The sequence below is a fragment of the Calypte anna genome, chromosome 3, assembly GCF_003957555.1.
Source record: "Calypte anna isolate BGI_N300 chromosome 3, bCalAnn1_v1.p, whole genome shotgun sequence".
NCBI lineage: Eukaryota > Metazoa > Chordata > Aves > Apodiformes > Trochilidae > Calypte > Calypte anna.
The window spans coordinates 112,390,591-112,412,635 of NC_044246.1; the positions used below are offsets into that span (position 1 = coordinate 112,390,591).

The 22,045-nt window shown below is 47.9% G+C and overlaps 1 protein-coding gene and 1 long non-coding RNA gene across 4 annotated transcripts in view; one reads left to right on the forward strand and one right to left on the reverse strand.

Moving 5' to 3' along the window:
• MTMR9 (myotubularin related protein 9) overlaps positions 1 to 16,782 on the reverse strand; it is a 29,824-nt gene extending 13,042 nt beyond the window's left edge. Inside the window, exons 1-6 of one of the 3 annotated variants that reach the window (XM_030447343.1) lie at positions 16,709 to 16,782; positions 16,246 to 16,430; positions 11,594 to 11,702; positions 10,715 to 10,840; positions 2,949 to 3,122; positions 760 to 977 (exon numbers count right to left, since the gene is read on the reverse strand). In XM_030447343.1, the coding sequence (XP_030303203.1) occupies positions 760 to 977; positions 2,949 to 3,122; positions 10,715 to 10,840; positions 11,594 to 11,702; positions 16,246 to 16,430 (812 nt within the window). In that variant the 5' untranslated portion in view covers positions 16,709 to 16,782. Of the gene's footprint in view, positions 1 to 759; positions 978 to 2,948; positions 3,123 to 10,714; positions 10,841 to 11,593; positions 11,703 to 16,245 lie in introns of all 3 variants that reach the window. The other 2 variants (XM_030447344.1, XM_030447345.1) reach the window with 2 other exon arrangements.
• LOC115598046 lies at positions 16,194 to 21,458 on the forward strand. Its single transcript, XR_003987354.1, has 3 exons — positions 16,194 to 16,325; positions 19,099 to 19,347; positions 21,188 to 21,458. It is a non-coding gene; the product is annotated as an uncharacterized LOC115598046 (long non-coding RNA).
• Positions 21,459 to 22,045: the final 587 nt, after the last annotated feature.

Here is a 22,045-nt window from a genome sequence, read left to right on the forward strand (position 1 = left end):
TTTAGTCTTCATATATTATGGTTTATTCATTCCTCTCTATCTGATGTTTACGTCCACCCCTAAAAAAATCATCATCAAATCAACATCAAACTGAAGTCCACATAAAATTTTTAGAAGCAAACCCAAATACTTCAAAGCAAGGGACAGGACATTCTTTATAATAGCTCCTGAAGAGCTGGCCAAACCAGTGATCAGGAGAGTGACTGCTTTCCAGTAGCTCCATCAACATTGCTGTATGCCCACACAGAAAGATTCCCCAAAACTAAAGCTTCAGAGCAGTTGAACAGGGTCAGACAAAGTCTCTTTAACTTAGTAACTTGTCTCTGAATGACTAAACAATATTAGATGTCCAGAAAAAAAGTACTGGATAAGATGAATGTGACTGTACCACAGAACAAATCCTCACCTGCAAAAATGTTCTGGCAAGGCACTTGTTCATTCCTGTCTGCTACTGCAAAGGGGAACACAGGGAGGGAGGTGAGCAGCTAGAGATGGTCAGAGAAAAAGGGAGATTGCCTGATGTCTGAAACCTGCAGCAGGTTGTTCACAACAAGGAACCAAACACAAATTTGCAAGGTCAAATACCTTCACCATCCAACAAACCCTGATTTTGTGAAAAAAAAAAAAAAAAAGGACCCTGGTGACAGGAACCAGGACATACAGCCAGTTTTTCCAGCAGCAAACACTGAGAAGCTGGCACAGCTCTGCCAATGCAGCCCTTCTAAGCCAAGCAGAGAAAACCCAGGTGATTTCACCAACCTCTCAATACATTTGTGAATCCTCCTCCACTGGGGATAGTGGGCTTCTTGTTCAAAGCCTCCTCCCTTGGCTCTGGCCTGCTGGGCAACATTCAGGGACCTGGTATCAATGATGTAGCCCCTCTTGCCAGGTCGCAGTGTGGCATTAATAAGCTTCTCATCTTCTTTGCAACGTCTCCCATTTGTACCTGTGAGGGGTTGGCTGCTTCTCATCATGACCTGCAGAGAGAGAGACAACAAACCACAGATCAGACACTGGGAAAGGAGAGGCTGAAGACTGAAAGATCACCTGAGCTCCAAGCCTAGACTGGAGTTTTAAACTCAGGGTGAAGGATAACCCCTTCATTAGAGGGTTTCTTAGGAGTCTGGAGAAGGAGAGTGCAAATGGGTGCTGGGTCTGAAAGGCAGGGATGAAGAATGGCTCTCTGGAGGAGTGTGCTGCTGAAAGTCACCCAGGATGCTCCTGCTTTCCTTTACAACTTGGGTCATTGTGACAGGGCTTACAGGAGGGAGATAGCTCAACCTTAAAAAGCTTCCTCTGTCAGTTCAAGGGTAAAATTCAAGTGGGGCTCTTCTCTCTCACCCCACTGTACTTCCTAATCCCATCTGTTTCAAGCTCAATCAACCATTCCTGCACCCAAATAAGGAAACTTGCACTGCCTGATGTGGAGAAACATCCCTCTGGTTCTTCTTACAGCTGCTCCCCTCCCTAGCCCTGAATCCTTCAGTTCTTTTAGGCACAATCCCTTGCAAGGATTGAATTTATTTAAAAAACAAAACAAAAAACTTTGAACTGAGAGGTCATTTGGCAGGCCATTCTCTCAATTACAATTGCCTCATTAAAGGCTTTATCCCTTTAATTATTCCTGAAGCAGCACCTTTTGAGCCACTGAAGTGTCTTCCTGCTGATGGCTCCTTCACATAAACCAACAATTTCAGGATTGTCATCTTTAAGGTCCCCTCCTAACTCTGCTTTTAAAATCCTCAAGTCATCCATATGTTAAAGATGCCTCTTGGGTAGAGTTTTACACAGTGGCTTGAGTAATAAACCTTAGGTCCACAAATTTCTGACTGGAATTTCTCTTTAGTGAATGCCTTTTCCATTCAAAAAGCACTCCAGGAGCTCAAATTGTCACTAAAACGTGAGGGCAGCCACTCAGCAATCCCAACTATGCTGGAGAACTCAAGAGTCAAAAGAGCAACATGACAGCCAGCATTACTGTCACAAGCTCAAGCACTCTGTGCCAAACAGTGTTATGTTCCTCATACTTGAAACACACACAGCTTGGAAATAATTGAACAGATCTTCCTTCAAAGTTTTCAGTCAAGCTGGGAAAAAAAAAGCAGGAAGCTCAACTGTTGTGAAGTTGCTGCATGGCTGATTTTAAAGCAAAGGAAAAGAAAAAAATAAACCACAAAAGGTGTTACTAAGTCAGAGCAGATGGCCTTAAACTCAGAGCTTACAAATCTTGGCAACAGGAGGAGAAAACACCCTAAAGTGTTTGACTCAGAAGCCTGGATCAAGTTTACAAGCTGCAGGTTGGCCATCCCAGCATCTTCTGAACTGGTTACATCAGCAAGAGATACAAAGAATTACTCAACAATTTCATAAAGTGCATTTCTTAATTACAGCCTTATCAGTCACTCCTTCAGAGTTTGGCTCGTTGAGAGATGGCAAAGACTGTGCAACAGCAAGGATTTGCTACTCCTGAAACATGTTCCACTAAAAAGCTTGGAGAACAGATTGTTCTGATCACTCCTTCAACAGTTGCACAGCAGAAGTGGTGCTGGCTCAGCACGGGTGCTGTCATCATGACTCTACTAGGAAGGAGACAGCCCACCACCCAGAGACAGGACAACATGGTTTCTGCCATCCTTTCAGCGTGAAGCCTCTTGGCAGACAAAGCAAGTCAGGGTGCCAGAGGTGGCTTTACAAGCCTCAACTTGCTTTGAATGAGTGATTCAAAGAGAGCTTCTCTTCGAAGGAGATTACTCATTCCATCACCCACAGCCAGCTTCATTGCATGCTCTTAATAAGTCAGAATACAAAATGAGCGAACACCTCATGAGCTGTATTAAATCTAAAGCTTGAGTTGTTGGTTTGTTGGGTTTATTTTTATTTTTTTTTTCATTTAATGAGCAGATTCACACACTTCCTCCAGGTACAACCATTATTCAAATGCAACTTACCATCCCATTCTTCTTGTGATAATAGCTGAGGACTGGGAAACGACTGCCGTGGCGAAATGTGGCGACTTTCCGGAGCGCTTCGTCATCGATGGATTTGGGGACAATGACAACAGGAGGGTAGGAGGGACAGACAGAGAATTCCTTATTGATGCAGCTTAGACGCCATTCATCTGTCTGAAAAAGATGAGGATGTACAGGCTTTGGGTCAGAAACCAGATTACAACTGTCACAGCTTAACAGATGAGGGAAAAGGAACTCCCAAACTGAGGATGAAGCAGCAGAACCACACTAACGGGTCAGATCAAACCCAGCATCACATTTTGTCTCCAACAAACCCATGGTGAATAAGATGCTGTCCAAGGACAAACCAGGCTCTTCAGTGCACTCCTCATCCCCTACCTCTTAGATATTGCATTGCAGGCATTGGAAAGAATATCCCTGCCTAGTTCTTCAAGTACCCATGTATAGGTCTGTTGAGTTACTTTTCCCCCCAAGCCCTCTTGGTGTTGCCTGCAACCATTTTCTTGTGCTGCAGCAGCTTGCAGAAGCTCATGACCCAGTGTGCAGACAAAGCTCATAAGCAAAGGAAATCAGAAAGGGGTGCTTGGGGCTTTTAATTATTCCACAGACACAGCAGACAACGTGTCTGCAGTACACACCACACCACAACTTACTGCATCTGCAGATAGCTTCAACCTCGTAGGAAGCAAGAGTGTGGCATGGCTCTCTCTTGAGGAGACACCAGAAGAGAGATGTATTCCTACACCAGCAGATTTAGAGGAATAAAAAGTTGGTTTAGATGCAGGTGACACAGGCTGAAAGCTCTGTCTGTGCTGAGAGCAAAGTTAGTCATACCTTGACTTTCAAGGTTCTACCTTGAAAAGTTGAGTCTAGTTTAGAATTTTCTGCATTACAGTGGAATTGTTGTCCATGAGGCAAAGGTGGCCAAGAAAGGCCAGGCTGTTCCAACAGCTCCAGACACTGAAGCTGCTCTGAGGTTAAAATTGCAATTTAACTTTTCCAGCTTGATTCTTCTCTGTGGCTTTACCTAAAACAGTTCTTCCTCCAAAAACACCTCCTGGAGCCAGCACAGCATCTGAGCACGAGGGTCTCATCCTGAAATCCTCTTAAGTCACTTTGCAGCTCCCACCAGCCACACACTTGTGAAAGAAGGAACCCTGCAGCCTTGCAAGCACTTGGAAGGAGAATTCAGGTTACCTGATATCCAGGGTCAGACCCAGGACTTGGCTCCAGCTTAAAGAAAAACAAAGGTCAGTGAGTGGCCTCACTGATGAGGAACCCTTAATTAACTTAAAAGTCCTTTCATTTCCATCCTTAAAAATGGTGGAAGAGCTGACACTGCCCCAACTGCAGCCTTAGACAAGCCCATGGAGGGCTTGCTGCTCCTGGGCTGGTACCACACCACTGTCTACTGTAGTAAAGTCACCATCCAGGTACACCAAATGTAGGTATTTTACCCAGGTGCACAGAGCACACAGCAGAACCTTGACTGAAGTTTGGCAGGGAAGCTCATGGTCTGCAACTGCAAGGCAGAGGGTTGCTCCTTCAGTCACAGAATCCTTATCCTGTACTCCTCATGGCAAACAAAACCTGCAAGCAGAAGTCTTAGGGAGGGAAAATGACTTCTACAAAATGTTTTGATTTTAATAGCAGCATTAGATTCTCAAAAGTAGCAGCAGAAGCCCCCTTAGAGGGCTAGAGCACCTCTGCTATGAGGAAAGGCAGAGAGAGTTGGGGTTGTTCAGGGTGAAGAAAAGACCCTGGAGAGACCCTCTGTGGCCTTTCAATATTTAAAGTGGGTCTGCAGGAAAGATGGGGACAAACACTTCAGCAGGGTCTGTTGTGATAGGACAAGAGGTGATGGATTTTAAACTAAAAGGGGTGAGATTCAGGCTAGATAGAAGGAAAACTATTTTTTACAACAGAGGTGGTGAGACACTGGCCCAGGTTGCCCAGAGGGGTGGGAGATGCCCCATCCCTGGAAACATTACAGGTCAGATTGGACCAGACCTGATCTAGCTGAAGATGTCCCAGCTCCCAGCAGTGGGGTTGGATTGGATGGATTTTAAATGTCCCTTCCCACCCAAACCAATTTATGATTCTCTTCTATTACAGCAGTCAAATTTGCCAACAAAAGCTCCAGACACAAAGGAGTTAAAATTAAACTGGAAAACCTTCTGAAAAGGAACTGGCAGCTGTCAAGGTGAACTTATTTTTTTTTTCTTTAGTTACTATGCATTGCCATAACACAGGTGTGAGAGAGCAAAGAGGGCCTTGAATAAACTCCTCAGCTGAGGGTGCTTTTGGTACAGACTGGGAAGTGCTTGTGGGACACTGCAGCAGGCAGAGACCTTGTACAGATGTTGTTAAAAACTCTGCTCATGTGTTGAAAGGAAGTTTCAGCTAGACAAAAAGGTAAGGAGATAGAGTAGTGATCAGAGAAAGGAAGAGGATGACAGTTAAATTATGCCCTAACAGGATGCAAATAAATCCCAATCAATTCAGGAAGCATTAATTACACAGCTCTGATCTGAAGTAGGGCTCTTTTTCTCTTCCCTTTCTTCCAGAGACTTACTGCCTCTTGTCTTACAACTCCTGACTGGCTCCTGCTTATAGAAATCACTGGCTCACTGGTCTCATGGGAAACCAGGATCGATTTAGAAAGGTTTTCTGGCACTGAAGTCTTCCTATTAGATGAACAAACTGATCACTGTTCCATCATCAGTAGCTCCAAGGCATGGGAACAGCAAATGTTGTGTAGGAGACATCAAAATTGTCCCTTTTGGTGGCAGCCAAAGAGAAAGACACTGGGAAAGTCCCTGGTGAGTGAATTACCATCAGCAAGAACAGCAATCATTACCTGGAAAAGTTTTGCATCATCCCTCTTGTAAACTTACTTCATTATTCATTAGCCTCAAAACAGCCTCTCTGCAGATCTACGTTTTATAAAAAGCAGAGGTTCTCCCAGCTGCCAAATTGCCTCCAGCAATCACTTTAGAGCTGGAGATGAAAAGTTCTGGATCATGTCAGGGAGGCCAGTCACAGTTCATGCTTTTAATGCACCAACAATGATAGACACCCCAAAAAAGCTATATATATAAAAAAAAGAAAGTTAAATTACAGCAGATTTCATATGATGTGGGAAAGCTGTTTACAACAATAAAAACAAACACACATGGATTTAGAACAGAACTGAAATACCTCACTGGCACACAGGATGTAGAGGAGGCAACATCAGAACTCCATGGAATGCTTTTTTAAGAGCCTGCCTGTCACCAATCCCACCAGTATGAAACAGAAATGGAAGGGTATCAACCTGATTTATGTCCCACTTTGGCAACTTAACCCTGCCCATAACCTCTCCTGACCATTTATAACATGAGACAGATTTATCCTGTCATCCAGTTATAATTCATTGTTCCATGGGAAGGAGGAGGAGCCTGGCAGCAATCAGCATCATTTCTCTTCTGTAGGTTCTGCAGAGATCCAGTTAACCTCTGCAGTGCCAGCTGCAGACTGCTAAAACATATTCCAACATGAATTAAATCAGAGTAGAACCCACCAGTGCAAGCTCTTCTTTGCTTTTGCTTGGAGCCTGTCTGCAGTTTGGAAGAAAAAAAATTGCTGTTTCTAACTGGAAGAGTGAAGGAACAGAAATTCCAACTGTGTGCAGCAGCAGATGCTGGTGCAGGAAGGAATAAGGGTTCTGGTGAAAGGGATGAGGTGGAACCTCATCATCAGACATCCCCCCAGGTAAGGATGCTGTGTGAAACTCACCAAGTTAACATTTACTTTACAAAGGGATCTATACTTTGAGGGAATCAGAAAAAGCTAATTCCAGCAGCAAAGGATGGGGAAGCAGATGAAAGGCAATGACTCCAAAGGAAAAAAAAGTAGTGAGAAGAATTTTCTTAAACACACCAAAAAACCCAGATGCAGACAAAGATTGCTGCTCTTCTGGCAAGAGTAAAAATAGGGCTACCCACACCACTGCACACTGAGCCCCAAACCAAGAAGTTCTGCTTTTATTCTTGAAAGAGTTTTGTGGCAATGAAACTCCCTCACATTAAGGATACTCTTAATGTACAAACCTCTCAGGACACTTCACTTGATTCTGGAGATTCAGTTTCCTTGAGAAGTTATAGTTTGCAGTATTCTCTTTAAGCTGGCAGAAGAAAAACCTCTCCACTCTGACCTAATTCCTCAGAAAAATATGAAATCCTTTGCATATACTCCAACTTCATTCAGCCACTCACTGGTTAGGCAGTAGTATAGTGTAGAGGATGGATTTTCACCCACATTTCACCTGACACATCTATAACCAGTCCAGATCTCATGTGCTTCCAGCAAAAAAAACCCCACAACACCCACAACCAAAAGCTGGATGAGCAAACAAACATCACCTCTCCTGTGAATATTTTACTGTTTTGTCATATTGTTGCCCCCAGTATTTGTCAAGTGTCATCTCACAGCACAATAATTTGGAACCCATGGGTGCTGCTGAGCTTTTGCTGTGACATTCAGTGACACGTGGAGCTGATTTGTTCATATGACTGAATTTTCAGCTGGACTACCCCTGCTGATAATGTTTGATTTAGCAGAACAGGAGTTCATGGAATTCTCCTGACAAAAGCCCTGCTGATCTGTGCTGTAGGCTGTACCCAAGAAAACAAACAGGGAAGCACAGATCCTACCAGAACATGGCAACCCCTAGAAACTTCATTCCTCCCAATTTCCTTTGATCAAATCAAATAATTTGTTTTACAAGGACTTGAACACCTTTGTGGACTAAATGTTCAAGAATGTTGTGACAGACTCCCTAACCCTGGAGCTGAACCAGGAGTTGCTTAAGTGTTTGCTGTCACATTCTAGGGGCAATGTTTGATGATGCTGTCAGATCAGTGCCTTGGAGTGACATCAGGCAGGGGCTGTGTTTGTGTGTTGGGAGAAAAACACATTTGGCATAACAAAAACCAAGATAAACAGACAAATTATTGATATTATGCTGCCTAAAACCATAATCTATTCTGATTTTATAATATGCTACCTAAATTTAAAAAAAAAAAATCTTAACTTTCATAGTTTTACTTTGTCAATATAAAGTATGTCAGAGCTTTAAAACAACTCTGCTGGAGCAGCCAAATGTGGAACTAACCCATCACTAGAGCTGCTGTGTGAGTGAAATCCAGTTTTTGACAAGTTGTGCATGAATACAGGTTGGGAGGAGAAAGGACTGTCCTGAGTAGGACTTGGGGGTGGTGGAGCAGAAGCTCAACATGAGCCCTCAGTGTGTGCTTGGAGCCCAGAACCCAACCATGTCCTGGGCTGCAGCAAAAGAAGCACAGACAGGGGTCTAGGGAGGGGATTCTCCCCCTCTGCTCTGCTCTGCTGAGACCCCACCTGGAGTTGTGTGTCCAGTTCTGGAGTCCCCAACATCAGAAGGACACAGAGCTCCTGGAAGGTGTCCAGAGCAGAGCCACTCAAAAGCTCAGAGGGCTGAGCACCTCCCTGGGAAGCCAGGCTGAGGGATTGGGCTTGTTCAGCCTGGAGAAGAGGAGGCTCCCAGGTGAGCTCAGAGCAACCTTCCAATATCTGAAGGGGCTCCAAGAAAGCTGGGGGAGGGCTTTGGACATGGGGGAGTAGGGAGAGGACAAGGGAAATGGGTTAAAACTGGAAGAGGGGAGACTGAGGTTGGACATGAGGAAGAAATTGTTTGGGGTGAGGGTGCTGAGCCCCTGGCCCAGGTTTCCCAGAGAAGCTGTGGCTGCCCCATCCCTGGCAGTGTCTCAGTCCAGGTTGGATGTGGCTTGGAGCACCCTGGGCTGTGGGAGGTGTCTCTGACCACGCAGGGGGTTGGAACTGGATGAGCTTTAAGGTCCCTTCCAACCCAAACCAGTCTGGGATTCTATACTGGGGAAGGTAAGGCATAAGAGAACCAGGTGGATGATTTAATGGAGAGGGAGGTAACCTTCAGAAAACCACTTATCCAGATGATATTTTTCTTTTTTTCCTCCACTATGTCATTCACTTGTTCTGTCACATTAAAAATATTACAATTTTTGGGACAGTGTTTTTTATCTGTTTTTATCTGTTGCTCAGGATATGTAAATCATTTGCACCTGGCTTTTGGTACCATTTCATTAAAAAGGAGTTACAGCTGAAGTTCTGGGTTAAAAAAGCCAAGATTTAATCAACAGCTGGTAGATGAGAGTATTTTAAAGAAACAAATTATTGCCCTTTAAATGTGAGGCTATGAAGTAATTAGGTTTTGAAATATAAGCCTTCCAAGGGGTGTATGTTTGGAAGCCAAGAGATTCACAAATAAGCTATCAGTGCACTTCTAGACCCCTGAAAAGAAAAAAAATGCAGCTTACCAGTGGTTCCCTGTTAGCACCTGCATCAGAAGTGATTCGAGGATTCCTGCCATCTCAAAATGATTTCAGCTAAAGGTGAGCAGAAGCAGAACCAGCTCCTGCAGGCTTGCATTTAAGCTCTGAGGGATTTCCTTCAGCTGCCTCCAGTCCTGCTCTGACACTCCTCCCTTCTCACCAGACAGCACTTCAGCTTCTGGCCTTTTAATTCCCATTGAAATGCCTGCAAGATCCCTCTGCTGAGCTGCCTCCCAACAGGAGAAGGACTCTGACCACATCTTGGACTTCCCCAGCTGAAATCAGAACCCAAACTGTGGTGGTGGTTTGTAACAGGTCAGTTTGTGCATCTATTGACAGCAGATGAGGATGGAACATGTGAGAGTACTCCAGCTAAGAGATAAAAACAGGAAGACCCTTGAACTCTTCTAATTTTCCACTGACTTCATCACACAAACCTGGTCAAGCTAATCATATTGTTCAGTTATTAGCCATCAACAGGAAGTGATAAATGCTGCAGACAAGCTGGGTGAAGATAAAATGAAGAAAAAAAAATAAAAAAGCCACGTTCCTTTGTACCAAGGCAACCAGGTGCCCCTAATTAGGCACAGCTGGGCTTAACACAAGCTCATGCCCACTCCCTGGCAATTAGGGGCACCTGGTTGCCTTGTTACACTACATTCCTTGATGCTGTACTAATGGATGCAGCCTCAGAAACAAGAGATGATGCAGCAAGTGAATGTATTTAATGCCAAATTAAAACCTGGAGCACAGAGATCCTAACAAGGCACCATTAAAACAGGTGGGATCCTGCAACCAAGCCAGCTCCTAATGTATCAAAATTCAGCACCTAGAAATGAAGTTTCTGTAACAGATACAACAGGCAATGCCACAAGAACAACTCCTACACTGTAGGTACAAAAATAATATCAACTTGTGCTCAAGGCACCTAGAAGAACATGACTGGAAAATCCCTGCTGGCTCAATTTCCCTGGCATGGATTAGAATGAAGTGTTTCAAAGTGGGCACCTTGATCTGCTGTCATCTTCCTAGAGAGCTAAGAAACCCTTTGCAATTTTAAACTTGCTCTTACAGTAAAGAGGACCCTCCCCAAAGGATAAAAACATTCCCTACCTCCATGTCTTCTCAGGTAACTCTTAAAGAGGCTTCAAAGCTCTATTTGTAGAAAATAAAACACAAATGCTAAGTAGGGATGTTTAGAAATGCCCAATGTTTTTACCAGTGAATATCTGAGCAACACTTGCTTTCCACTCAGACAGGGAACAGATGTTTTTACCACCCAGGATTTCTACTCCTGGGTGCAATACTTCACAAACTGCTCACACCAGTAGTGTGAATTTGCACAATCCAACTTACCACTGCACTGAGGAGCTCAAATTCTTGGTCAGGCAGAAAAGAGTGCCAGCCATCTTCAATGATTTCAAACATGGGTCGATAGAAGAAGGGGTACATGAGTGTGACAGAATCCAGGGTGGAAAGTGCCTGGGTGGGAGAAAAATAAACAGCTATTCTGTTTGTCCAAACTGCTGTTTTATTTCAAGAAAAAGACAGCAAGTGGCATTTTCCTTGAGTGTTGGTGATGCAAACTTAAGCCACCCAAAAGTATTCAGCTGTGAAGTCTGAAACACCAAGTTAGCTGCAGGGTAGTTTAAAACAAACACATAAACACAAAAAAAAAAAAAAGCAGAAGAAACAAACTCAGATGGTAACAGTCTCACTGCAACTGGGGATCTGCACACACAGCATCCTGTCTGCAGGCTACAGGGTGTAACAGCACCCCAAAGGATGAGCAAGATGCACACAGGTGTAACTAAAGGGGCACATTCTACATGATATCTACCTGGTTACTAGCAACAGAGCTTAAACTCAGTCACTTGGTGTTATTTGAGATGTGAAACTCATCCAAATCTGATTGGGTTTTGCCTCCTCATGCACCAGCATAATGAAGCTGAGCTTCATTTTCCCAATGCTAGTGGAAGACACTTTATTCAGAAAAGATGTGGGGGATTTACTTTATTGTTTTTTTTAATTATTATTAAAAAAAAAGAAAACTAAATTAAAAAAAAACACCTACAAGCAACAAACAATATTTTAACAACTGAAAGGAAGCACCCCCCAATTCTCATCTGCCTTCCAAAACAGCAATAACAGAGGGGGGGTGAGGAAACAAAGCTGTGAAAAAGCCTGATCAAGCTCTGAGAGCAGAAGTTGTTATATCCCAAGCTGAATTCTTACCTCAATGGAGCTGGCAATGTTCAGACACTCCTCCATGCCAGGGATATCCAGCTGGATAATTCGTAGATCTTTGCATTTGATAATGATGGTGCCCAGTGAGCCCACAAACCTGCAGCAAGGTACAGAGACCAAGTGTCTTAAGAACAGGATCTTCTGAGGTACCAGGAGGGATTGTAGCTCTTCCTATAACAAATGCCTACAGGATAAAATTCCCTTAGAAGGAATTTGTCTGAATTATCACTTTTGGAAAGATAAAAAACCCAAATTGGAATCTGCAAGTTCTGCTCTGCTTCTTATTTTACCAGAATCATGGAATTGCTCAGGCTGGAAAAGATCTTCATGATCATTGAGTCCAACCTCATTTTTATTAATTCCACCCTTGTGAGATGGCAATGAGTGGAAGTATAAATATTACAAGACAGAGAAGGCTTTCCTCCCAGCTTGCTTTAAAATAAAAAAGCATGCTCAGGTATTTTCTGACAGCACTGGAAGCTTCAGCTGCAAGTTTTGAGTTTCATTACAGCAATGTGTGGAAACTCTGAACAGCTAAAAACAGCTGACTCCAGTTTTTAAAGTAATATTTTTGTGTGGCTCCCATACACTCTCTTGTTTTTAAGAAGAAAGTTTGGGTTCCAGTATCTGTGCTCCCACGGTGACATTTGCTCTGCAGACCTCAGAAAATTTAAGGTCTTCCTACTGGCTGGTACAACAAAAATCAACTCAAAAAAAACTCCACGATAAGGAACAAGCACGGCTCACAGGCGCCCTCTCCAGTCCTCCTGAAGTGCCTGAATTAAGGATGATGCCTGAAGAGAAACAGAATGGTTTGGGGTTGGTTTGTTTTGGGTTTTTTTTTTGCATTAATTAGCTCCCAGGGTTCACAGAAACACCGTAGATTTTAGTTCACCAAGAAGGGAACTAAGAAAAAGCAGCTGAGCTTCCTCACCCAGCAAAGTGCTATGCAAGACCTGAAGGACCAAATTCCAGCCCCACAGGTCCCAACCTTCAGAGCACCCCAAGGAGACCTGGCCCTAAGCTTTGGGTTCTTCCCCTGTGCTACAGAAGGTGCCTGTTACTTTATTTAGGGCCAGTGTGACAGCTGAGGGGTGTTTATCTCTTTATTTCTGTGCAGACAAAGGGGAACATGCAGAACCAGCTGGAATTCAGGGAGTGCTGAAGGCAGAACAAGAGACAAAGAACTTTGCTCTGGGGAGAGGTGGAGTCACCATCCCTGGAGGTGTTCAAAACCATGGGGCTGCTCAGCCTTGAGAGGAGAAGGCTCAGGGGAGACCTTAATATGATATTCCAGTACTAAAAGGGTACAGAGAAGATGGAGACTCCCTATGGACAAGGAGTCCCATGGACAAGCCAAGGGGCAATGGGCACAAGTTGCTCCTGGGGAGATTCAGATTGGACAAAAGAGGAAAATTTTTCCCTCTGAGGACAGCCAGAGATTGGAATGGTCTCCCAGAAGTGGTGGATTCCCCCACTTTGGGAAGTTTGAGGTCTCAGCTCCATGGGATGCTGAGACATCTCAGATAAACAGTAATATCAGAAGGGTTGGAGCAGGTGAGGCTTGAGGTTCCTTCCAACCTGACATTCTAGGGCTCTGCTTCTCTGTAGATGTGGCACTTTGGGGTGTGGTTCAGTGGGAATGGTGGTGCTGGGCTGACAGATGGGTTTGAGGAGCTTTGAGGGCTTTTCCAACCATAATGGTTCTCTGATAAAAGTTGTGCAGCTCCAGCAGAGCCACCTTCTGCCTCCTTTCCCCTCACTGCAGTGGGATTTGCCCCACCCTCAAGGGAATAACAGGAGAGCTCCAGAGCATCCCCAGGGTTCTGCTTTCCTTAAACAAAAGCATCACCAGAGCCTGTTCCACTTCTCACCAGACCCTACAGGTCATGTTCAAGTTGCTTAAAAAGATACAAAAAATTCAGCAGAAGTGTGGCAACCAGCTGAAAATTAGGGAAAACAGGGGTTTGCACAAAAAGACATAAAAGTGGGGAAAAATATAATGGAATCCCAGACTGGTTTGGGTTGGAAGGGACCTTGAAGATCACCTGGCCATGGTCAGGGACACCTACCACAGCCCAGGGTGCTCCAAGCCCCATCCAACCTGGGCTGAGACACTGCCAGGGATGGGGCAGCCACAGCTTCTCTGGGAAACCTGGGACAGGGGCTCAGCACCCTCACAGCAAAGAATTTCTTCCTAAGATCTCATCTGAAACTCCTTTCTTTGATCTTAAAACAACTTTCCCTCATCCCATCCCTCCAGACCCTTATACAAAGTCCCTCCCCAGCTTTCCTGGAGCCCCTTCAGGCACTGGAAGGTGCTCTAAGGTCTCCCTGGAGCCTTCTCCAGTCTGAACACCCCCAACTCTCTCAGCCTGGCTCCAGCCCTCCCATCACTTTCCTGACCAGCTGACACCATTTCCCAGTTGCTGTGCACCAATAACCCAAAGTGGCACCAAACTGGACCCTTCTACAACCTTTACTGGTTTAAGACAACAAACCCATGGGGAGCTCCAGGCTGGGCACAGAGTGGCAGAAAGGGACCTGGGAGTCCACATTGCCAGGAAGCTGAAGAGGAGCCAGCAGTGTGCCCAGGTGGCCAAGAAGGCCAATGGCATCCTGGGCTGTGTCAGGAACAGCGTGGCCAGCAGGTCCAGGGAAGGGATTCTGCCCCTGTGCTCAGCCCTGGGGAGGCCACAGCTTGAGTCCTGAGTCCAGTTCTGGGCCCCTCAGCCCCTCAGGAAGGAGATTGAGGTGCTGGAGCAGGTCCAGAGAAGAGCAAGGAGGCTGTGAAGGGATCCAGCAGAATTCCTGTGAGGAAGGCCTGAGGGAGCTGGGGGTGTTGAGGCTGGAGAAGAGGAGGCTCAGGGGAGACCTCATCACTCTCCAGGGGGGTTTGGGCTCTTTTCCCAGGCAACTCTCAGCAAGACAAGAGGGCAGGGTCTCAAGTTGTGCCAGGGGAGGTTTAGGTTGGAGATGAGAAAGAATTTCTTTCTGGAGAGGGTGATCAGGCATTGGAATGGGCTGCCCAGGGAAGTAGTGGATTCTCCGTGTCTGGAGATATTTCCAAAGAGCCTGGATGTGGCACTGAGTGCCATGGGCTGGGAACCACGGGGGGAGTGGATCAAGGGTTGGACTTGATGATCCCAGAGGTCCTTTCCAACCCAGATGATCCTGTGAAGAGCCTGGTTATTCCATTCCCTCCAGCACACAGAAGGATCCACTCTCATCCTTTTTACATGGCAAAGTTTCCTGGCAGTTACATTCACACAAAACTCCTCTCAGGGAGGGAGAAGTCCACTCCAGAAACCTAAGAATTGGCACTGATCTGCAGACAGGGACAGACTTCCAGACTTACAGCTCTGTTACAAATCACTTCCTGAGCTAGCACCACACTCCTCCCTTACTAGAAATTAAAATTTCCTCATTTGGTATCAATTTACTTTGCAACTGCAACTAAACTAATAATAATAAAAACAAATCTGGTTCAAAATGATTTTCAAAAGGGAGCTGAGTGCCAGCAACATGGAGGCTGAGCTGGAACACCCTGATGACTGAGCAGTACTCCTTGGGAAGAGATTTCCCCAAGTTCAGGTGCAAAACTCCAGCAGCACTCCAGAGAAACTGGGAAGAAACTCAAATCAGCCCCCAGCACTTCATCCACTCTCAGATCCAGAGGTAACCTGGTGGATTTTTAATTTTTTTTTAATTGCTGCTGCTTGATTTTTGCCTGCCTGTTGCAGGCAGGGAGAAAAAAATCTCTCCTTTCAGTTTGCTGTAAAAGGGGAGGAAAACAGAGGGTTGGCTTTGTAACTCAAAAAGAAAAAAACCCCAAAAAACCAAACACCAAACCTTAAAATATCAAAAAGAAACTGAAAAAAGAACCAAGGTGAGGAAAAAGGAGATAAAGAGGGGATTGAGAGATGAGGAGGAGAATGTGATGGGGCCGGGGGTTGTGTGAGGCAGAGAGGAATCCTGGTAAGAGGGCTCATCTCTGAAGTCCCTCCAAGAAAAAAGGGATGGGCAGGAATAAAATGGGATGCTGCAGCTACAGCTCAGCTTTACCATGTCATTCCCACAAGGATGATGCTGCTGGAAGTGTTCTTGGTTTCTGGAAGGAGCTGGAAGAGTAAAGGGATGGTGGTGTTGAAGAGGAGGAGGTTGACCTGGGGCTCAGAGAGCTGGAGGTCACTTTTGTCAGCAGTTTCTTGGTGTTTGACCCCAAAATCACTTCATTCATGCCTGAGCTTCCATCTCCACTGGACAGTGGTAGAAAACCACCCTTTATGGGATGTTTCACCCTTTGGAAAAGTGTTGCAAGAGCTACTGAGGAAATCCACTGAAGGATGAACAGAGAGCACCCCTGACAAAGGTGCTGACACAGAAAAATTCCAGCTGTAACTGTGACCAAAAAACCCCAAACAAACAAAAAAACCCCAAAAGAAACCTTAAGATTCCAGCTCCCTGTGCCACCGTGCTTTTACCAAGATTCTTCCCTGTGCTCTCACTCCTTGCCCGTTCTCTCCACGCTTGGATTTGAGGGATCTAAAGTGGGAGGAGGCAGCCCTGCCAACCATTTCCCAACCCCGTGAGACACCAGCAATGGGCTCCAGGGCAGGCAGGGGGAGGAGGAGCCTTACCTTTTCTCGATGGAATCGATGTTGGAGTGCAGCAGCCACAGCTCCTCGGAGTTATCTTGAAGCCGGGAACTAAAAATGAGGTGATGGCCGGTGAGGCAGAGAGTCCCCTCCACAGCTGGGTAAAAGGGGCGGTGCAGAACGACGTTGTCAGCTCGAGGGGTCTTGATCAGCTCCGCAAACTCCATCTTTCCACAGGGAAAGGCACCGGGGAGGATTTTACCACAAAAAAAAACCCCAACTTAATAGGGAAATGGAAAGGTGGGGGGCTCAGTAATAACCAGGGATGGGGTGAAGAACCTGGTGAGGAAAAAGCCGACACCAAAGGCAGACGCAGAACACGAGGGTGATCTCGGCTCCCTAGAAAGAGCCCGGGATGAGGTGGAAGCGGCGGGGGGGTGGGGGCGATGCCACAAACCCGAGTGGGGAGGAAGCGTATCCGCACAGGGGCCCACCCGGGACTCGCCTGAAGGGGAGAAAGGGTCGGGGGTTCCCCGCAGAGCAGTGGAGGAGGCGGGAAGCGCAGTCCCGGGGGGCGGAGGGGGCAGCGGCCGCCCCAGGCTCAGCCGCCTCAGGGCGCCGGGGCCGCCGCTCCCTGACAGAGCCTGAGGAGAGCGAGCGGCCGGAAGTTGGACGGGCCCGGAGGCGGATGTGGCGCGGTCACGTGACGCCGCCCTCAACCAATGAGCTGCTCGCCCTCACGTTCTCAGGGCGGAAGTTGAGGCCCCGAAGCGGAAGCACCGGTGGCGGGAAGGGAAAAGGAGGGGAGGGGGAGGTGGGTAAGAGAGAGGGGCGGGGCTTAACGGGAAGGGAACCAATGGGGGTAGGGAATAAAGAGGGGGCGGGGCTAGAGGGGGCGGGGCTTAAGAGGGGAACGGGATTATAAGGAGGCGGGGCTTGAGGAAGGGGCGGGGCTTAAGGGAAAGGGAATCAAAGGGGTGGGGATTGGAGAGGGGGCGGGGCTTGAGGAAGGGGCGGGGCTTAAGGGAAGGGGAATCAAAGGGGTGGGGATTGGAGAGGGGGCGGGGCTTGAGAAGGGGCGGGGCTTAAGGGAAAGGGAATCAAAGGGGTGGGGATTGGAGAGGAAGCGGGGCTTGAGAAGGGGCGGGGCTGATGAGAGGGTGGAGCTCGAAGGGGCGGGGCTTGAGGAAGGGGCGGGGCTTGAGGAGGGGGCTTAAAAGAGGGAGGGGCTTGAGAAATGAGCAGGGCCTGGGGAGGGGCGGGGCTTAAAGGAAAGGGAAACGATGGGGGTGGGGAATGGAGAGGGAGCGGGGCTTGGGGAAAGGGGCGGGACGAAGGGGAGTGTCCGGGGGAGGGAACAACACTGGCGGGAAGGATCACCCGAGGGGGTGATCAGACATTGGAGTGGGTGCCCAGGGAAGTAGCGGATTCTCCATCGCTGGAGATATTTCCAAAGAGCCTGGATGTGGCACTGAGTGCCATGGGCTGGGAACTGCAGTGGGAGTGGATCAAGGGTTGGACTTGATGATCTCTGAGGTCCCTTCCAACCCAGCCAATTCTATGATTCTATGAGGGGAGAGAGTGAAAGGAGCAAGTGAGGGCAGAGAGTGAGGGGTTAGAGTGAGGGGAGAGCGTGAGGAGAGATTAAAGGGGGAGAGTCGGGGTAGAGTGAGGGGAGAGAGAGGGGAGTGAGGGGAGACAGGAGAGTGAGGGGAGACTGAGGAGAGAGTGAAGGGATACTGAGGGGTGATGGAGGGGAGGGAGAGGGAAGAGTGAGAGGAGTGAATGAGGGCAGAGTGAGGGGAGAGAGAGAGGGGAGAGTGAGGGGACAGAGGGGAGAGTTAGGGAAGAGAGGTGAGCGAGTGAGGGGAGGGAGAGGGAGGGGTGAGAGTGAGGACAGAGAGAGATGGGAGAGAGTGAGGAGAGAGTAACTGGGGAGAGAGAGGGGAGTGAGGGGAGAGTCAGGGGAGAGAGTGAAGGGATATGGAGGGGTCGTAGAGGGGAGAGTGAGGCAAGCGAATGAGGGCAGAGAGTGAGGCCAGAGAGGGAGAGGGGAGAGAGACGTGAGAGTGAGGGGTGAGAGTGAGGGGGAAAAGGGGAGAGTGACAGGAGAGAGTGAGAGGAGTGTGAGGGGAGAGAGTGAGGGGGCAGTGAGAGGAGAGAATGAGGGGAGAGAGTGAGGGGAGAGAGAGGGCAGAGAGTGAGGGAAGAGAGTGAGAGTAGAGGAGGGGTGAGAGTGAGGGGAGAGAGTGAAGGGAGATGGGGGAGAGAGAGGGGCGAGTGAGGGCAGAGAGTGAGGTAGAGTGAGGGTAGGGAGTGAGGGGAGAGTGAGAAGAGAGTGAGAGGAGAGAGTGAGGGGAGAGAATGAGGGAAGAGTCGGGATAGTGAGGGGAAAGAGTGAGGGGAGTGAGTGAAAGGAGAGAGTGAGGAGAGAGTGAAGGGAGAGTGAGCATTGAGAGTGAGGGGAGAGTGAGGAGAGAGAGGGAGGGGAGAGTGTGAGGGGAGAGTGAAGGCAGGGGGCAGGCAGGGGACAGAGTGCAGGCAGAGCACTGGGGAAGGCAGAGTGCAGGGGGAATGCAGAGTGCTGGCAGGGGGCAGGCAGAGTGCTGGCAGGGGGCAGGCAGAGTGCTGGCAGAATTCAGGCAGAGCACTGGGGTGGGCAGCGTGCGTTCAGGGAGATCAGACCCTGGCAGGGGACAGGCAGAGCCCTGGGGCAGGCACAGGGGCAGTGCTGGGGGTGATGGTTGCTGCTCTCCTCCAGCTGAGATGCTGCAACAGCCTCCCAGGGTTCTGGCTCAGCTCAGAGCCCACCCTGACCTCAGCCCCACACTTCTCCACTCCTCGTTGGACAAAACACCCAAAATTCCCACCTATCCCCCACCCTTCTGCTTTCAGAAACATCCCATGGATGCTCAGATGGATTTTCTCCCAACACCTCCAGGCTGTGGCAGCTCCATCCCCTCCCCAGGCTGCTCAGACCTCACCCCCCAGAGCCCTTCCCACCACAGTTCTCTCCAAGTTGTGCCACCCTGCATGATTTTGGGTTTCGGGGAGGCTCTGCTCCACATGAGGAGTTCTCAGCAAGGATCCAAGTCACCCTTTCTTTCCTCTGGAGCAGCTCCATGCAATGGGCCAAGTCTCAAGGTCAGCACCTTCCCCACACAGGAGCTCTTCAGTCCTTGGATCCCCATCTCCAGCAGTGTCAGTGCTTGGTTACCTCATACAGCACCATGTGTCACCTTGGGACATATCCAGACCTTTACATCCCTGTGACTTAGCCTGGGATGGAGCTTCTGCAGCCTCCTCTGGCCTTTTGATAGCCCCCCCACATCTGACACGTTTTGAATAGTTTGGGTTAGGAGGGACCATAAAGAACTTCTAGTTCCAACCCCCCTGCATGGTCAGGGACATCTCCCACCAGCCCAGGTTGCACAGATTCCCCCAGAAATAACTGGGAATCATCCCTGTGAAAGCTGGGGAGGGACTTTTTAGAAGGACCTGGACTGATAGGACAAGGGTGACATGCTTTTTAACTGAAGGAGGGGAGATTTAGATGAGGTTTGAGAAATAAATTCTTTGCTGTGAGGGTGGTGAGACCTTGGTCCTGTTTTCCCAGAGAAGCTGTGGCTGCCCCATCCCTGGCAGTGTCTCAGCCCAGGTTGGATGGGGCTTGGAGCAACTTGGGCTGTGGGAGGTGTCCCTGCCCATGCAGGGGGGTTGGGATAAGATGATCTTTTATGTCCTTTGCAACCCAAACCATTTAGTGGTTGTCTGAACTTGTTGGCAGAGGTCTGAGCAGGGATGTGGTCTGCAGCAGCAAGCAGGGAAACACCCAGGAGCAGCTCAGGGCTTGAGCAAACTTCATTTTGAAGGTCACAAAAATCTTAGCATTGACAGGACCAGATGAAGCCTGGGGTCCAGAGGAGAGAGCTTGGCATGGGGTGGTTCACCAAGCAGGGGACTTTCACCAATCCCAGGAAATTAGGAAGATGCAGCCCCAAATTGGAGGTGGGTTACACTGGAATCCAGCATTTATCCTGAGAGAGTTTGTGAGGCTGACAACTGCTGCCTCCAGACCCCTGTCCTTCCAAGCAGAAGTGAATGGGAATGGATGGAAGCTGCACCAGGGGAGGTTTAGGCTGGATCTTAGGAAATATTTCTTTTACTGAGAGGGTTGTCAGGCATTGGAATGGCCCAGGACAGTGGTGGAGACATTTAAAAGACATTTGGACCTGGTCCTTAAGGACATGGTTTGGTAGTTAGATGATGGTGTTGGTCAAAGGTTGGACTGGATGATCTTGGAGGTCTCTTCCAACCAAAACATTCTGTGATTCTGTGAACTTCTAAGCAGTGGTAAGAAGCTGAAGGGCTCTTCATGTTGACAGCAAACACCAGACACCTTCTGAAGAGGGTTCTGCCAGCTCTGCTGGCCATGGCATCTCCCCAGAAGGGGACGCTGGAGCACAGGGGTGGATGCAGATCTGATGATGATGATGATGAGGGTGATGCAGGCTCTGATGCAGAACAAGAGGTCTCATTCACCTGGAGAAACTCCAGCTCCTGAGCCTCCATCTGCTTTATCTCTGCAAGAGAACAAAGCATGAAAATCAGGTCACTGGACATTTCCAGGGCTCTCTCTGATGGAGATGAATCGCTGTTGGGTACCATCCTCTCCACCTTTATTGTGGTGCTGCAAGTTCAAGGTTGTTTCAGTCCCTGCACGATGGAAACAACCTGGAACTATCTGTGCAGATGCAAAGGGGCAGCTTGGGATGACAGCCTGTTCTAGGCAATTGCACATGAGAAGGATTGCATAGGTGTTTTAGCCACAGTGACCTGAATTTTGATACTCACCTCTGGTGGTGAGTTCATTCTGAATTTGTCCAGGCTGTTACTTGGATGTCTTATTAATGCCAGCAGTTTAGGTGATTTCAATATCTGAGAATGATTTGAAAGTCTAATTAATGATATTTTCTTCTCCTAGATATCTGCAAAGATTCATAATAAGGAAGATTAATTCTCCCCTTACAGCAGCTGGCAATGATCCACATCATCAACCCCTCCAAAAGAGAAGAGGGGTCTATTCCTAGGTCTGGAGATGCCAGGACATGGAAGTCTCATCTGTAACTTAAAATAAAAGGATGTCTACACTGCTGCTTGCAGCCCAGTGTTGAGAAGCAGCACAGGACTAATCCTCTCTGCATTGTACTGAGCAGACTGGGAAGCCTTTGGTATGAATCCAGAGCTAAACACAAATTCCCACCATCCAGGACTGTGATGGCCACCTGTGGATTTTATCCAAGCTGAAGGGTTGGGGTTGTTCAGCCTGGAGAAAGCTCTGAGAAGACCTTAGAGCTCCTTCCAGTGCCTGAAGGGATTTGATAAGAGAGATGGGAACAAACTTCTTGGCAAGGTCTGTAGTGACAGGACAAGGGGTGATGGTTTTAAACTTCAGGAGGGGAGATTCAGACTTGAGAGAAGGAAGAAATTCTTTGCTGTGAGGGTGCTGAGCCCCTGGTTGCCCAGGGAAGCTGTGGCTGCCCCATCCCTGGCAGTGTCTCAGCCCAGGTTGGATGGGGCTTGGAGCAACCTGGGCTGGGGGAGGTGTCCCTGACCAGGCAGGGGGGTCAGAACTTAAAGATCTTTATGGTCCCTTCAACCCAGCCCAGTCTGGGATTCTATGGAAACCTCCTTCCCTGTCCCTCACAGTGCAGAGCAGTGCTGGAGATCCCCCTGCAATTGCACAGAGAGAGAGGTGGTGCTTTGGGAATATCCTCAACTTCAGGAGAGGTGCCTGGAGTCTCCATACATCTCCATTGCAATCAATTTATGGCTCTTAACC